Below are 16,819 nucleotides of genomic sequence, written 5' to 3'. Positions count from 1 at the left end.
TCAATAGTTCCACCTCCTTTCTGCAATTCAAAAAACAGAAATTCATATATGTAAAACTATTAAAAAGTGTGAAACAACCTGTAAGTATTCAACTTCTGTCAACTCAATAGCACTTACTAAAGTTTTTATACAGAAGAAAAAGGCATTTTAAGTCCAAAAAATTAGAATTATTGGTTGAACTCCAACTCCATCAATCCATGCAACCATCCAATCTTTAACGAAAAAATGAAGCATAATTAACAAGACATCTGAATCAGAAAGATTGTGCTTTCATTTGGCACGAGGTGTTGGAAAAAACTTAACAAATCTAGACACAATCTATAACCATCAAGTCCAAACAAAAGTCAGGATCTAAAATACTTTGAAAAATCAGAAAAACAGTAAAATATCAGTTTCAATTTCTTTTTCATCCATTGTAAGCTCAAACTAAAGGTAGCCGCGCTACCTTTAAACATCATTTGGGCTTATACATGTGACATTTGCTCATGAACAACTAGAGTTGAATAAGATTTTTATATGAAACAGAATATAAAAAGTCAAAGTAGAATATGACAGGAGCTACAATATATTATTCAGCATCAGCATTATGTATAAAATAAATTTAGAGGCATTATATTTATTCACAATCTTGCAGAGGTAACACCAGATTATGGCACGCAACTCTTGAATAGCAGATAAAGGAGGAGATGCAGTGGGAAGGTAGTAACTTGCTTGCATGAGGACTAGAAAGTAATATCCCAAGATCAATTATAGATCTCATAAAACAAAAACAGTGAGGCAAACACAATTATTGTGAACAATTATCATAGAACCACATACCAGCAACAAGATCAAAGTCATTTGTGTATATATCGATTCCCCACAGCTGACTGCCTCTGACCTAAACATAATGAACTTACATAACTAAGAAGTAGAGTCATAAAATATGCTGCTGTAACAGCTATCAATAAATTTCCAGACAAATGGAATTTGATATGTAAGGCTATAACTAGCAACACTTCAAAATAATTTGAAGTAGCATGATCTTTCTTTAAGGATCAATACTACAATCTTTCAGAAAAATTAAAGTCCAAGCAAAATTAAAACCTTAAACATACTAAAATCTGGTAAATAGACCTACAGGAATTCCAATGACCTCCAAAATATTTGAAGAAAAATTAATTTACAGCAAAAAATGTTAAAGATTTGTAAAATGGAGGCCCATACTACTATTCAAATTACAAAAGAGGAGAGGGAGCTGGCCATTAAATGATAAAGGCATGCATAAAGAAATCCAAGCAGCACATTAAATGATAAAGGCATGCATATAGAAATACAAATAATATGCCCATAAAGACGTCCACTCAAGCCTTATAAGTGGCTTTATGCAAAGGAAAGCCAATTAGTTAACAATAAATGAATTTCAAGGTGCAATAATTAAACTCCCTGATCAGCACATTTAAGGTTCATGCATTTCTACAAAACATGTAAATCATAAGAACTTTTTTGGTCCAAATGCCAACCAATAATTAAGTAGATTATCAAAGTTGTCACAGAACAAGCACCACATTGATTGCTATGCAAAAGATGAAAGTAAAAGTTAATAATTTATTTTATTTTACTTTTCGAGAGTTTTGATCATCATGTGCAAAATAGTAGTATAACTTGCTCAGTGTTATCTCAAAAAGCTTGCCTAAAATACCTATTAGCACCAGTCCAAGTAGTCAAATAAATCCTTATCTATCCATTCATCTCTGACCTTGCCAAAAAGATGAAAACGAGCATCTATATTCTCACTCCAATCTTTCACCATCATAGGCTTTATCTTAGACCAGTTCTTCAATATCCCTTCCACTGTGAGCCCCTCGAAAACCTTGTAAATTGAATCACATTTGTCGTCAGTTCCAAATCCGTCTGTCAAAAGGCTAAGCAAATGAATATACAATCAACACCATTCTTCCAAACAAATATACAGTCAACACCATTCTTCTAAACACAAACAAAATTTGAACGTACGACAGATTTTTAGCCATTTAATATTCCATCAAAGATAATTAGATAACACCTACCAAGGATTTTTGAAAAGAATGCATTCTCATCTTAAGCAGCAACCTCACCAGTAACACATTTTCATACCCTGTTTCCACCTCTGGTCGCACCACCAAAAAAAATTCAGTACTAATTAGCTTTAATATGTAAATTTTCGCTTAGTTTAAGCTAGGGTTTTCTTTCGATTGAAACAGAGGAAAGCTTTTGGGTTATTAAAGTGAAAGATATGGAATAATACAAAAAATTATTGAAGTGAAAGAGCAGGAATACAAAAAAATCAGCAGATGAGATCGTTGAAAGATGCGGAGGTTTGTATATAAATATTAAATTGATCGTTGAAAGATGTATAAACCTCCATAAAATTGAGTTACGACTTGAAGGATTGTATATAAATATTAAATTGATCTAATTTAACTTGTATGTAAACATTAAATTGTATATAAATACACAGAACAGAACCATATCAGTGTTGAAAAAAAAAAAAAAGAATCCAGAGTTATATAAATTCAATAAAAAAATCCAGAGTTATATGAATTTTTTATTACTAACTTTGAACACTCTAATTTCAATAAAAAATTATATTACTAAAGACATTAGAATGACTCAACACTAATATTCTCAAATATATTTCTCTCCATAGTCTAATCTAATCCATTCCAAGAATCCTATAGAAAATCTATTATTTACTTTTTCCTTATTAAACACAAAAACATGTCATTTTGTTGCTAACTCAAATTTTGGAACTAACAACAGCAGATTAACTAAAATTAAACAGGAAAAGAAATCAAACACGATCTTAATCGCCGTCATCTTCACTCTTGCCTTTTTCTTTTTCTTCACACATGTGGCTTGCACACGCATTCCCCTCTCTCATCCTTAGGGCCGCCCTTCAACAATATCCAATCATCAATTATAATTATTTAGATTGACCAAATCAAGCATTGATCATATATTGGTTGAGGTTAGAAGTAGGCAGGCAGCAACGATAATACTACTAATTAATATCGCATGAGAATTTTAAAGAAAAATCTAACGTTGCCCAATTCGTTTGATTTCAATGAATTCTTTCTCCTACTTATACTTTCGCATATTCTCTTTTATTTCCAAAGTTAAGGTTATGGATGTTGTAGAGTAAAAAGATGAACATTGCTAGGAAAGCAATAAAAGGAAATAAATAAAAATTAAAAATATAAAAAGAGTTAAGTCATTTTTTTTTTCTATTAGTGTTTTTGTATTTAATAACGAAAGATAAAAATAAAGTAGATATTATCTATTGGATTATTAAAATAACACAGGTATAACACATGTCAAAATCTCGTTATTATATATTAGAAAAGATTAAATTAGGAGAATATTCAAATCGGCGAAATAATTAATAAATCGTATTTATTAATCATCCACCCAATTCATGCATACCCAAATGGCCGTCAACGAGCTAACCAAATCCCAGCTTGTTGTAATCTGGGTTGGGCTTTTTGGGCGATAATTAACTGCCCGAGCTGCTCATCTACCCCAATAGAGCCTAACAAAAATTTTCGCCTAAGCTTCACAAAAATGTTCATAAATCTTTTTTTTTTGGTATCATAAAAACATAAATTTATTTCAAACACTTTTGGAGCTTAATAAAAATTTCCCAACATTTCATCTGACAAAGGTAGTTTAAAAGTGTATTCGTTAAATTCTAAAATACATACTTAAAATCTTTTAGTGACAATCTAATTATAAATTAAGGGTCTATTTGGGATTGAGATTGAACAGTTAAAATGTTATAGTTGTTGTAGTTTAAAAGTTAAGATGATTTGATTTTACACTTATATGATAAAAAATTTATTATATCTTTTCTAATTTTATCAAAATTATTATTAAAAAAATTAAATTTATTATATACTATTAACTTTTATTTTATACTTAAAACTTTTTTTTCTTACGGCAAAAGTTTTAGCACCTCAATACCCAACCAAGTCTAAAACTGCACAATAATAATTATGAGTGCACATGTTAAAATCTACACACATTCGTACTTGATAATTTCAATCAACAGTGTTACAAACTTAGTTAAAATATTATATCTGAAATTATTGAGAGAAAAAAAAAAAAGAAAAAAGAATGTTGTTTTCATGATAGTGACATGCGTCGTGCACATTTTGCTGTTGGCTCTTTGGTCTCTAACCTAGCGAATAGGTTGCTGTGTCCTCGTTGTTAGATGCCCGAACCCAGCGCAAGAACTTTGTACGATACCATATATTTTATGAAGGTGATGATGTTACCAATAAAGATGAGTAATTTGTTTCAATACAGTATGTGGTAAGGTTTAATTTTATATGAATTTAAGCTGAAGTTGGTACCTTTTATTGTTTTATATCATGACATCAGGGAAATTTTTAATAGATCTTCATTTTAGGCTAAAGTGCCCAATTGATCCTAACTTGAAGTTACAACCTGCTAAGGTTGAAGAAGTAAAGGATAGGGAACAATATCAAAAACTCGTAGGGAAGTTGATCTACTTGTCTCATACGCGACCTGATATCGCCTTTGCAGTCAGCATGGTAAGTCAGTTTATGCACTCACCAGGGGCAGAGCATTTTGAGGCAGTCTACAGGATCTTAAGATATCTAAAAGGAACTCCAGGGAGGGGCCTAATGTTCAAAAAACATAGACATCTTCAAGTTGAAGTCTACACAGATGCAGACTGGGCAGGAAGTGTCACTGACAGGAGATCAACATCTGGCTACTGTTCCTTTGTTGGTGGGAACCTAGTTACATGGCAGAGTAAAAAACAGAATGTGGTTGCTAGAAGTAGTGCAGAAGCAGAATTCAGAGTTGTTGCCCATGGAATCTGTGAGGTTATGTGGATAAAAAGAATTCTTGAAGAACTGAAATTTACTTTCTCAACTCCTATGAAAGTCTATTGTGACAACAAAGCTGCTATTTCTATAGCTCATAATCCTGTTCTTCATGATCGAACAAAACATATAGAAGTGGATAAACACTTCATCAAGGAGAAACTCAACACTGGAATAATATGTATGACCTATCTTCCAACAACTGAACATTTAGCTGATGTATTAACAAAGGGATTGCACAAGAAGCAATTTGATAAGTTGACTAGCAAGCTGGCTATGGAAGATATCTTCAAACCAGCTTGAGGGGGAGTGTTGGAAATTAGGCCTTGATTTTAGCCTTAATCCTAGAGATATTTTAGGATCCTTTCCTATGTAAATATAGATGATAGCTGTCAAATATTAGCTCTTAATTAGTTTCCTTTTCTGTTATAATTGCTCTATTTAAAAGGGATCCTTGTACTGATTGTAAATAAGAAGGATACTACTTTTTCCTCATAATTTCTAAGTGAAAGTTTCCAGCAGTCACGAGCATTATCACAGTCATCGTGTCGTAGATTGCCCGAAAAACAAGACAAATCAATTTGATCAGCCTGCTCTTCCTCTAGGGCTGCAACTAATTGAATTTTTTTTTTTTTTTTAAAAAGATCAATACCATAAAAATCCACTAGCCAAATATACAAAAATGAATACTTATCATCCACCTGTCCTCTTGAAATCATTCTCAATCTTTTTTTCATTTGCCTGAAATCCCAAGGAAAAATATGTAACTAATACTTCCCATTCATGAATATTGTCTATCGTATAAACATGACATTTTTAATTGGAATAATAAAATTATTTAATTATTTTAATTAAATGTTAATCCTACAAATTATTTTTGTTAAATCTAGCAAGAATAACTAAAATTTCTTTAAGATATATTTTGGTGGTAAATTAAAAAATAATAATTATTTGGCGGGAATTATTGAAATTGGAGCCATTTTTTTTTGTGGGAATTGAAATATATTCTTTAAATTATTACATAAATAGCAAAATGTACATACACACACATATATATAATTCATATATAAAAATTCTCTAATTTGTTCACAAGTACCATAGATTATAATTCAGTTATGAAATAAAATAACTACAATAATTATAGTTAAATGAATACTTCATTAATTCTTAATTTGCTTCCTAACATTAAATGAACAACTTGAGTCAGCCACCTGAATTAACCAGTAACAACGCCTGAGTCAACTATCTGAATAAACCAGCAACCCTAGCTGATTCCAGCACCTGCAATTAACATCAGCACAACAGGAGCAATCTTAAATCAACACCAAGAACAGACCAAACTGCCGTCAAATGTCACAAAACCAAACAGTCTGCTACTGCCATCAAATGCAAGCAAACATATGCAACAAAACCAGATGCAAGTGAAATTCTGGAGAATATCGGATAAACCAAACCAAATGCCACACTTCTAGTAATTAGACTAGATGCAGTGTTCAATTAAACTAAATGTAGTCTCATATTACATTCAAAATTTCTAAAAGAAGCAGTGTTCCATCAGAGAAGCACCAAAACCAAACCAATCTAATCCAGCATAATTACCAGCTCAACCCAAAACAATTACACATTATATTGACATATCAAAATTCGCTATCAAAACATAGCCAAATAAATGAAAATAAACTCAAAACAGACCCAAACCAACTGATGTTGCAGCCCTAGTAGTCGTTGTCCGTTCCACTGCCATGGGAGCGAGGGTAGGCTCCGTTGTCGATGAGTGAGTAAGATAAGGCTCCAAATCAATAGTTCCACCTCCTTTCTGCAATTCAAAAAACAGAAATTCATATATGTAAAACTATTAAAAAGTGTGAAACAACCTGTAAGTATTCAACTTCTGTCAACTCAATAGCACTTACTAAAGTTTTTATACAGAAGAAAAAGGCATTTTAAGTCCAAAAAATTAGAATTATTGGTTGAACTCCAACTCCATCAATCCATGCAACCATCCAATCTTTAACGAAAAAATGAAGCATAATTAACCAGACATCTGAATCAGAAAGATTGTGCTTTCATTTGGCACGAGGTGTTGGAAACAACTTAACAAATCTAGACACAATCTATAACCATCAAGTCCAAACAAAAGTCAGGATCTAAAATACTTTGAAAAATCAGAAAAAAAGTTTCAATTTCTTTTTCATCCATTGTAAGCTCAAGCTAAAGGTAGCCGCGCTACCTTTAAACATCATTTGGGCTTATACATGCGACATTTGCTCATGAACAACTAAAGTTGCATAAGATTTTTATATGAAACAGAATATAAAAAGTCAAAGTAGAATATGACAGGAGCTACAATATATTATTCAGCATCAGCATTATGTATAAAATAAATTTAGAGGCATTATATTCATTCACAATCTTGCAGAGGTAACACCAGATTATGGCACACATCTCTTGAATAGCAGATAAAGGAGGAGATGCAGTGGGAAGGTAGTAACTTGCTTGCATGAGAACTAGAAAGTAATATCCCAAGATCAATTATAGATCTCATAAAACAAAAACAGTGAGGCAAACACAATTATACAATCCATCTGTCAAAAGGCTAAGCAAATGAATATACAATCAACACCATTCTTCCAAACGAATATACAGTCAACACCATTCTTCTAAACACAAACAAAGTTTGAACGTATGACAGATTTTTAGCCCTTTAATATTCCATCAAAGATAATTAGATAACACCTACCAAGGATTTTTGAAAAGAATGCATTCTCATCTTAAGCAGCAACCTCACCAGTAACACATTTTCATACCCTGTTTCCACCTCTGGTCGCACCACCAAAAAAATTCAGTACTAATTAGCTTCAACAGAATCTATTTTTTAATTTCCTTTTTTTTTTTTCAAAATAAACCTCCATTCTTATACATAAAATTAAAATATCAATTAAATAAACAAAGTCTATGCTTACTAGTAAAACACGTCCATTTTTAGGTAGAGGCAGATAATAAAAGAAAATTGAAACTGAGATAAAATAAGAAGAGCTTACTAGGTGCATTTGATCAACAATCCAATCCTCAACGATGGAATCGATGCCATCAAATAAACATGACTTAATCTTGAAACCACAAACTGCACTAAGCATAGCACCAAAGCCAGAGCGTGACTATAAAGAAGAAGAAAAAAGAAGGCAAAGAAGAATTAAATTAACATGAAATTCAACTGGAACAATACAAAATATGAAATTTTTAGCAAATCTTACTAGCGTTAGGGTTAAGGCTTACCATAGGGAACTGGATGGCGCTAACTAAATGACAAGTTGAAACGGCATCTGCAATCGTATTGAATGACATTGAACCGCGAGGTAGGGTTTAAATGAATACCGAGCAGAGATAAATTGGTGTGGTGAATTAGGGTTTTGTGGCTACGTTTTATTTCGATTGAAAAAAGGAATTTGAGCTTTTGCTTTAATTCAACGGTGTCGTTAATTTAAACATTCATTTTAGGTTGCAGTGGCCAGTGGAGAGAGGGGGATTCATTCAACGCTTAGCCAAAATTTGGCTGTAAGTGTTGATGTGTTTTAAGTTATACAGAACGGTGTCGTTAATTTAAACAATACTGTTTTACAATCTTATAAGATCACAAAACCTAAGCATGACTTATATGTATCATTTATCTAGGACGGTTAAATTATAAGTCATGAATATGTCATATATTCTGGACATGTGAATATATATTATGAATCTATCATATTTTTATGACATATTCGTGACACAACGATATATGTCATCAAATTTCTGTCATTATTTAATACTTTTCTAGTAGTGTTAGATTTTTGAAACATTTCTGTTAATAGCAAAAACTCTAATCCTTTAGCAAAAGACTAAAAATTAAAAAAAAAATCTGTTTAAATATCAGTTGGCTCATGATCAATACTTCAATACTTTTTGTTGTATTTTCTTTCTTTCTTTCTTTGTCATTTTATTAGATTTTCTTTGTTTCATAGTTTGTTTTGTTTAAGTAATTGTTCATTATTTATGTCTGTGTTTTTACTAGCTTTTGATAATTTATGGTTGGTTTTTTATTCAGACCCTCAAAATAACTTTTTGTTAATAGTAAAACCTCTTATCCTTAAGAAAGAAAAAGAAATTCTCTATTTAGTTATTAGTTGGTTCAAGATCAATATAGCCATATTGTTTGTGATCTTTTCATTCTCTATCTTTCCCTCTAGTTCATTTTAATTTATTTGTATTCCTTTCTTTGACACTTGTATTTATATATATATATTGTTAAGCAACAGGCAATGGCTGTTGAAGGGTGTCTCCCTGCTTTTTCCAGCATTGTATCACAAGGTTCAAAAGCATTATTCGAACCGATTATGCGGCACATATCTTATGTGTTCGAATACCAAAGCTACATAGATGGGCTAAAAGATTGAGTGAAGGAGCTGGAATATATAAGAGAAAGGGTGAAAACGCTGGTTAGAGAGGCTACTCTACAAGGAGATGAGATTTATAAGGGTGTCTGAGACTGGCTAAATAGAGTTGCTGAATTCAGTGAAGGGGTTGTAAAATCCATCATTGATGATAAAGATAGAGCTAAGATGTTCTGCTTCAAAGGGTTGTGCCCAAATTTGATTTCTCGTTACAAGCTTGGTAAACAAGCAGCAGAGGCCGCAAACGAAGCTGATAAACTTGTGAAAAAAGGCGAATTTAACATCTGTAATCATGTTTCCTACCGTCCTGCTCCAGAGAGTACAGAGTACGTGCAAGTGAAAGATTACGTAGCCTTTGATTCCAGAATGAAAGTATTCCAAGATGTTGCAAAGCAAGTGAGGGAAGATAAGTTGTTCGATGTGGTTACTTCCGGGGATGTTGATGAGAAAGATAGAAAGGATAAAAGAATTCCGTTCATTAACTTCCGGGGATGTTGACGATCAGAGACAATGCAAAATAATATTGACGTCTAGAAGTCGAGATTTATTATTGTGCAATGATATGAAATCTCAGAAAAATTCCTCGATCGATGCGTTATCAAAAAAAGAAGCATTGCAGTTATTTGAGAATATAGTCGGTGATTCAACAAAAATACTCCTCGATCGTTGAAAGATGCGGAGGTTTGCCTGGTGCACTGAGTACGATTGCAAATGCTCTGACAACTAAGGATCTTGACTGTTGGAAAAATGCATTGGATCAATTAAGAAGTTCCAATCTAGGAGAAATTCAAGGAATGCGTGCAGATGTATAAACCTCCATAAAATTGAGTTACGACTTGAAGGATTGTATATAAACATTAAATTGATCTTATTTAATTTGTATGTAAACATTAAATTGTATATAAATACACAGAACAGAACCATATCAGTGTTGGAAAAAAAAAAAAAGAATCCAGAGTTATATAAATTCAATAAAAAATTATTGAATTTTTTATTACTAACTTTGAACACTCTAATTTCAATAAAAAAAATATATTACTAAAATAGTCTTAATTGAATTTACTATTAAAGACATTAGAATAACTCAACACTAATATTCTCAAATATATTTCTCTCCGTAGTCTAATCTAATCCATTCTAAGAATCCTATAGAAAATATATTATTTACTTTTTCCTTATTAAACACAAAAACATGTCATTTTGTTGCTAACTAAAATTTTGGAACTAACAACAGCAGATTAACAAAATTATCAGAAAAAGAAATCAAACAAGATTTTAATCGTCGTCATCTTCACTCTTGCCTTTTTCTTTTTCTTCACACATGTGGCTTGCACACGCATTCCCCTCTCTCATCCTTAGGGCCGCCCTTCAACAATATCCAATCATCGATCATAATTATTTAGATTGACCAAATCAAGCATTGATCATATATTGGTTGAGGTTAGAAATAGGCAGGCAGCAGTGATAATACTACTAATTAATATCTCATGAGAATTTTAAAGAAAAATCTAACGTTGCCCAATTTGTTTGATTTCAATGAAGTCTTTCTCCTACTTATACTTTCACATATTCTCTTTTATTTCCAAAGTTAAGGTTATGGATGTTGTATAGTAAAAAGATGAACATTGCTAGGAAAGCAATAAAAGGAAATAAATAAAAATTAAAAATATAAAAAGAGTTAAGTCATTTTTTTTTTATTAGTGTTTTTGTATTTAATAACGAAAGATAAAAATAAAGTAGATATTATCTATTGGATTATTAAAATAACACATGTATTACACATGTCAAAATCTCTTTATTATAATATTAGAAAAGATTAAATTAGGAGAATATCCCAATCGGCGAAATAATTAATAAAACGTATTTATTAATCATCCACCCAATTCATGCATACCCAAATGGCCGTCAACGAGCTAACTAAATCCCAGCTTGTTGTAATCTGGGTTGGGCTTCTTGGGCGACAATTAACTGCCCGAGCTGCTCATCTAGCCCAATAGAGCCTAACAAAAATTTTCGCCTAAGCTTCACAAAAATGTTCATAATTTTTTTTTTTTTTTGGCATCATAAAAACATAAATTTATTTCAAATACTTTTGGATCTTAATAAAAATTTCCCAACATTTCATCCGGCAAAGGTAGTTTAAAAGTGTATTCGTTAAATTCTAAAATACATACTTAAAATCTTTTAGTGACAATCTAATTATAAATTAAGAGTCTATTAGGAATTGAGATTGAATAGTTCAAATGTTATAGTTGTTGTAGTTTAGAAGTTAAGATGATTTGATTTTACACTGATATAATAAAAAAATTATTATATCTTTTCTAATTTTATCAAAATTATTATGTTGATGCTTAAATCTGCTCGCCTTTTGACCGACCAGATTCTTTCACCAACGTTTACGTTATCGACTGTTGCTCGAACCTCTGAGGTTGGAATCACCCTCCTTTCTCTTACTAAACCTGCGTTCACCAAAAACGGATCAGAGTCGACGGTGCTTTTTCCGGCGAAAACCCTCCGATGCCTAAGTTAGCTCAAGGTGTTTACGGGAAAACAGTGCAATTTAGATCTAAAAATGGTTTCTAAATTATTCGGAGTCTTGTCAGAAAATGGCCTGATTGCAATTTGGCAGCGTTTTCCCTCTCTCAATTTTTCTCTCCCCTTCTTAATCGGTTTCTTCTTCTTTTATAGCCGCTGTCCCACGTTTTCACTCACCCTTCATCCCCCCCTTTCTCGGGTAGTGGTAGCCTCTCATGGGATTTTAACTGCTACATTGTGGGCAAACGTGGGATCTCGCATCTCCCACAACAGTTCTGGGAAAAGCGCAACTACCGTGATCTGTGGGATCGTGTTCCCGCTTTTTTGGGGAATTGGTGTCGGCTCGGTATATGATTCTGGTCGGTACATTACCCTGGCCGGTACTCGTCTCTGGTTGGCTCGTGTTTATCCCGCGTTCTGCTTATACCATTTGGCTGAGGTGATCCATGCCGGGGTGGAAATAGTAGCATGGCCGACCTGGGGCTTTTATGTACTCAACACCAGTCCCCCAGTTTCTGGTCTGGCGAGTGAAATGAGTTAAGAGTAGAAACTGATGGTCAAATCTCACCAACCCGGGGAGCTTCTCATCTGGTCCTCTGTTTATTGGGATGGGCCTGACCTGATGTACCATTTTTCTTCTGGGGAGACTCCGACCTGAGCATGGGCCTAAGTGAACATGTCCATTGCATATCTGGGCTTACATCTATCCTGGCCTCTTGTAACGGTTAGTGACGTGGCATCACCAGACTCTTCGTATTTGAAATTTGAAACGACGGGCTATCCACCCTCGATATGTGGTGAGTGAGCTGGCATCCTCATCACTTAAATGCTTCTATCTTTCCCCTTTTCACTTCAAATCCCTAGGTTGAAATCCTCATTGCTTTGTTTATCCGTTTCTCCACCGTTAACCAGCCCCCTCTCTGAACTTTACTCACACTTCCTGCGTCCGGAGTTTCTACTTGCTGGTTTTTTCTCTGTCACGGCAGCGCTATCAGGGCCAGTTAATCTCAGGTACTGCTTTTAATCTCTTCTCTTGTTGTTGTTGATTGGGTTCCGTGTTGCCCCCTTTTGTATCCGTACATTCGAGTTTTCTTTGCTTTCTTTTGGGATTCCGATATGTCAAACCGGAAAAGAAAGTTAATTGTTGATGAGGGCGAGGAAGAATCAGGGGATTCGGGCCTCAACGTGCCAATACCCACCGATTTCTTAGGTCCCTCCAGTAGTGTAGGTCCTTCCCATGGCAGGGATACCCTTGAGTACCCACGCCCTTTGGTTGTCTCTCCCTCCCCCGAACTAGAGCTTGTAGGGAATAGAGGTGGACCTGCGTCGGGCTCTGGTGAGAAGCACAGCTTTGATGGGGTTGGGATCCTTGAAGGAGTTGGTGATGGTGAGGGGAGCAGCTCTGGACCGAGCGGACCTCCTCAGAGAAGGCACCTTGGTCATAGGGTAGAGGCGGATTTTTACCCTATTGACTACACAGCTTGTGTCACCACCCAAACTGATCTGTTCAAGCTGAGGAACCTTTACGACATTCCTGCGGAGATTCTCCTGGTAGTTCCAGGAAAAGGTGACGTCCCTAGTCGGCCTCCGCGGGGGTATGTGACGATGCACCTGGAGAGCTTCAAATTAGGAGCTCGGCTGCCCCTTTAACGTTATTTCGCTAAGATATTGGGTGGTATGCATCTGGCCCTAGGTCAGCTATATCCCAATGGGTGGAGGGTTCTATCGGCTATATATGTGTTGTGGAAGAGGTGTGGATCAGAGGAGCCCTCCCTCGTTGAAGTGAAGCATCTATACCAGCTGAGGAGTAGCCCGAAGGAAGCAAGCTGGTATTACTTCATGTCAAGCTCTGCGAAGAGGAAACCAATCACCGGCTTCCCCTCCTCGTGCAAAAATTGGAAGAACAAATTCTTCTTTGCTGGAGGAGCTTAGTGTCCAGCAGCTCATTCGTTGGGTGGTGATATTTACCTTCCAACACATTTTGTCACCCCAGGTCGTTTATTTTTTGCCTATACTCTTTCTCGACTTGTTACTTATTGGGTTCTTTAACCTTGTTTGTTCTTTCAGAGTCGTGGGGTTTGATAAAGGGGCTTGAAGATCGGCCTTTGCTTCAGGTGGAAACTGCTCTGGTGAACGCGTCTACCTGCCAAGACCTCCTGTCACCAACAAACCTGGTCGGTTCGGGCCTAGTGGACATAGCCGCTGGAATGGATAACAAGATCCTCAGCGCAATGAGCAGGAAGCGTGGTCGGGCTCCAAGCAGCTCCAGCAACCTTCCTCCTCCTCCAAAGAAGAATAGTGTCGGCCCCTCCAAGGCTCCTGTCCCTGCTCTGCCCCCTCCCCCACCCTGTAAGAGTGGTGGGGAGAAAACCTCCGACAAGAGTCCTGAGGTCAGCTTGCAGTCTGGGGACCGATCTGCTCCTCTTCCATCTCGGGATCAAGGTGACTACCTGAGCCTATACCAGAAAGATTACAAAAAATCGGTTGGGCCCAAGATGGTGAAGGACATCGAGAGCATGGACCTCTCCGAGTTAGCTGCTTCTGTTCAAAGAGTCTCTTTCAGGCTGGCCACAATGGTCTCGTGCTACAAGACCGGGTCCGCGCGTCATGAGAGGAAGCTTCAAGCTGATAACCAGGAGTTGAAAAAGAAAGCCGAATCTGCTGATCGGTCCAAAGAGAAGCTGGCCGAGCTGAACAAGCAGCTTACGGAGCTTGAGGAGAAAGTTGCGGTTGCTGAGTCTACTTCCTCCAAGCTTGAGGGTGAGCTGGGTGATCTGAAGTCCGATCTTCAGGCTACTCAAAGTGAAAGAGATACTCTGAGGACCGCCCTTGAGGGAGAGATCAAATCCCTGAGTGACCAGCTGGCTGAAGAGAAAGGCAAATCCGCTGATGTGGATGATCGGTTGGATGCTGAGTATAACTCCGGGGTTGCTTTCAGCTATAAGTGCATCATGTCTGTACTCAAGGAAGAATACCCCGAGCTCGACATGAGCAACCTGGAATCTGGGGTGGAGAGGTATATGGCTGGGGCCGGCCAAGGAGATAAGGAGCAGGATGAGCAGGAGCAGGTGGAGGTTCCTTTGAATGGGGTGCAGGAGGGAGAAGCTGGGCAGCGTGTTTTTGAAGTGGGGCAGGGGTTCGTGCCTCCTCCTCCCGATATTGCTGACCTTCCACCTCCCGAGATAGCTGACCCTTCACCTGCTGAGGCCGTTGATCCTCCTAATCCTTAGGTCTATTTTTGTAAAGACTCTAGTTTTTCATTTGCTTTGTAAACATTTGAACGTTTATAAAATTTTTTAAATGCTCTCTATTGGCTTTTTTGTCTGGTTTCGCCTGTTGGTTCTTTAGTGCATCGAACAGGAATAGGCATCCGTTTGCCTTGGTAAAAATTTTCGCAAAATCGCCTGCTGGTCTTCGGTGACTGAGCAGGAGCAGACACATATTTGCCTTAGTAAAAGTCTCATAAATTTAGCTGCTGGTCCTTCGTTGACCGAGCAGAAGTAGACACTTTCATGCCTTAGTAGGATTTTCGTAGGATTAGTTGCTGGTCTTTTGTTGACCGAGCAGAAGCAGGCACTCACTTGCCTTCGTAGATTAGCTGCTGGTCTTTCGCTGACCGAGCAGAGGCAGGCACTTTCTTGCCTTAGTAGATTAGCTGCTGGTCTTTCGTTTGACCGAGCAGAGGCAGGCATTTACTTGCCTTAGTAGATTAGCTGCTGGTCTTTCGTTGACCGAGCAGAGGCAGGCATTTTCTTGCCTTAGTAGAATTTTCGTAGATTAGCCGCTGGTCTTTCATTGACCGAGCAGAATCAGGCATTTACTTGCCTTAGTAGAATTTTCGTAGATTAGCTGCTGGTCTTTCATTGATCGAGCAGAATCAGACATTTACTTGCCTTAGTAGAATTTTCGTAGATTAGCTGCTGGTCTATCGTTGTCCGAGCAGAAATAGGCACTTATTTGCCTTAATAGAATTTTTGCGGAATTAGCTGCTGGTCTTTCGTTGACCGAGCAGAAACAGGCACTCACTTTCCTTAGTGAATTTCTCGTAAAATTAGCTGCTGGTCTTTCGTTGACCAAGCAGAAGTAGGCATTTGCTTGCCTTCGTAGAATTTTTATTTGGCTTTGCTAGTAGGGGGATTTCATGCTGAATTCATCTTTATTTGAAACATGAATGTGTTACAAAAATACTGAATACATACATATGCATCAAGCCATCATGCAGTTAACACAAACAATTTGTCAAAATGAAGATTTGGTAGAGCACTTTGCTTACTGGAAATACTTCTTCAAGTGCTCGGCGTTCCATGACCTCCTCACGTCTCGTCCATCTAGGTACGCTAACTTATAAGCTCCTGGTCCAGTGGCTCGTACCACCCTATACGGGCCTTCCCACTTTGGGCCAAGAGCGCCATGGTTAGGATTCCTGGTGTTTTGGTTCACCTTCCTAAGTACCCAATCTCCTGCTCGGAACTGCCTCACGCGTACGTTCTTGTTGTAATAGCGCATGACCCGTTGCTGACACTGGGCCACTCTCTGCGAGGCCCCTTCCCTTTTCTCCTCCAGCAGGTCCAGGTTTAAGCAGATCTGCTCGTCGTTTTTCTCCTCAGCGAAATATTCTGTTCGATGTGTTCCTACTCCGATTTCTGCTGGGATTACCGCCTCATGACCAAAGGCTAAAGCGAACGGGGTTTCCCCTGTGGCGGTTTTGTGAGTTGTCCGGTAGGCCCATAATACTCCTGGTAGTTCGTCAACCCAGGCTCCCTTCTTCTCTCCCAATCTAGTTTTCAAAAGCTTTTTTATTACTTTGTTGGCTGCTTCCACTTGTCCGTTTGCCTGGGGGTGTGCGAGGGTGCAAAACTTCAGGTCCACCCCCAATTTCGGCAAAATCCCTGAAGTTGCTGTTGTCAATTGTCTCCCATTATCTGTAATGATGGCATAGGGGATCCCGTATCCTGCAATGATATTTCTCAAAATAAAATCTGTTGT

General features: G+C 36.8%; 1 protein-coding gene, 1 long non-coding RNA gene and 1 pseudogene across 7 annotated transcripts; all 3 read right to left on the bottom strand.

The window, feature by feature from the left end:
• LOC112098065 overlaps window positions 1–16,819 on the bottom strand; it is a 73,353-nt pseudogene that overhangs the window by 2,832 nt on the left and 53,702 nt on the right.
• LOC112097746 lies at window positions 842–2,128 on the bottom strand. The gene is made up of 3 exons (XR_002905230.1): window positions 2,049–2,128; window positions 1,682–1,852; window positions 842–880 (listed from the first exon to the last, which is right to left on the bottom strand). It is a non-coding gene; the product is annotated as an uncharacterized LOC112097746 (long non-coding RNA).
• Window positions 5,385–8,471, bottom strand: LOC18043134. 6 transcript variants are annotated; one of them, XR_002905228.1, is made up of 7 exons: window positions 8,148–8,471; window positions 7,913–8,029; window positions 7,612–7,691; window positions 6,564–6,687; window positions 6,083–6,152; window positions 5,573–5,612; window positions 5,385–5,484 (listed from the first exon to the last, which is right to left on the bottom strand). XR_002905228.1 is itself a non-coding variant. In XM_024183163.1 (4 exons), exons 1-4 carry the CDS (start codon window positions 8,214–8,216, stop codon window positions 6,136–6,138), a joined length of 327 nt encoding a protein of 108 aa, XP_024038931.1. In that variant the 5' UTR covers window positions 8,217–8,471; the 3' UTR covers window positions 5,934–6,135. The 6 variants fall into 6 exon arrangements, 1 of the variants encoding a protein (XP_024038931.1); XR_002905229.1 differs by having other exon boundaries at window positions 7,913–7,995; XR_002905225.1 differs by lacking the exon at window positions 7,612–7,691.

This window comes from Citrus clementina, unplaced genomic scaffold, assembly GCF_000493195.1.
Source record: "Citrus clementina cultivar Clemenules unplaced genomic scaffold, Citrus_clementina_v1.0 scaffold_5, whole genome shotgun sequence".
Lineage (NCBI taxonomy): Eukaryota > Viridiplantae > Streptophyta > Magnoliopsida > Sapindales > Rutaceae > Citrus > Citrus x clementina.
The sequence above is the reverse complement of the archived record's forward strand: the minus strand, read 5'-3'. Positions and strand labels throughout refer to the sequence as shown.

Excerpts from the sequence above, each read along its gene's own strand:
- LOC18043134 (XM_024183163.1), bottom strand. The coding sequence starts at position 8,216 with ATGTCATTCAATACGATTGCAGATGCCGTTTCAACTTGTCATTTAGTT. Across the intron at positions 8,030-8,147 it reads GCGCCATCCAGTTCCCTATG|TCACGCTCTGGCTTTGGTGC; the intron begins GTAAGCCTTAAC and ends TCTTCTTTATAG. Across the intron at positions 6,688-7,912 it reads TTGTTGATCAAATGCACCTA|AAAGGAGGTGGAACTATTGA; the intron begins GTAAGCTCTTCT and ends TTTGAATTGCAG.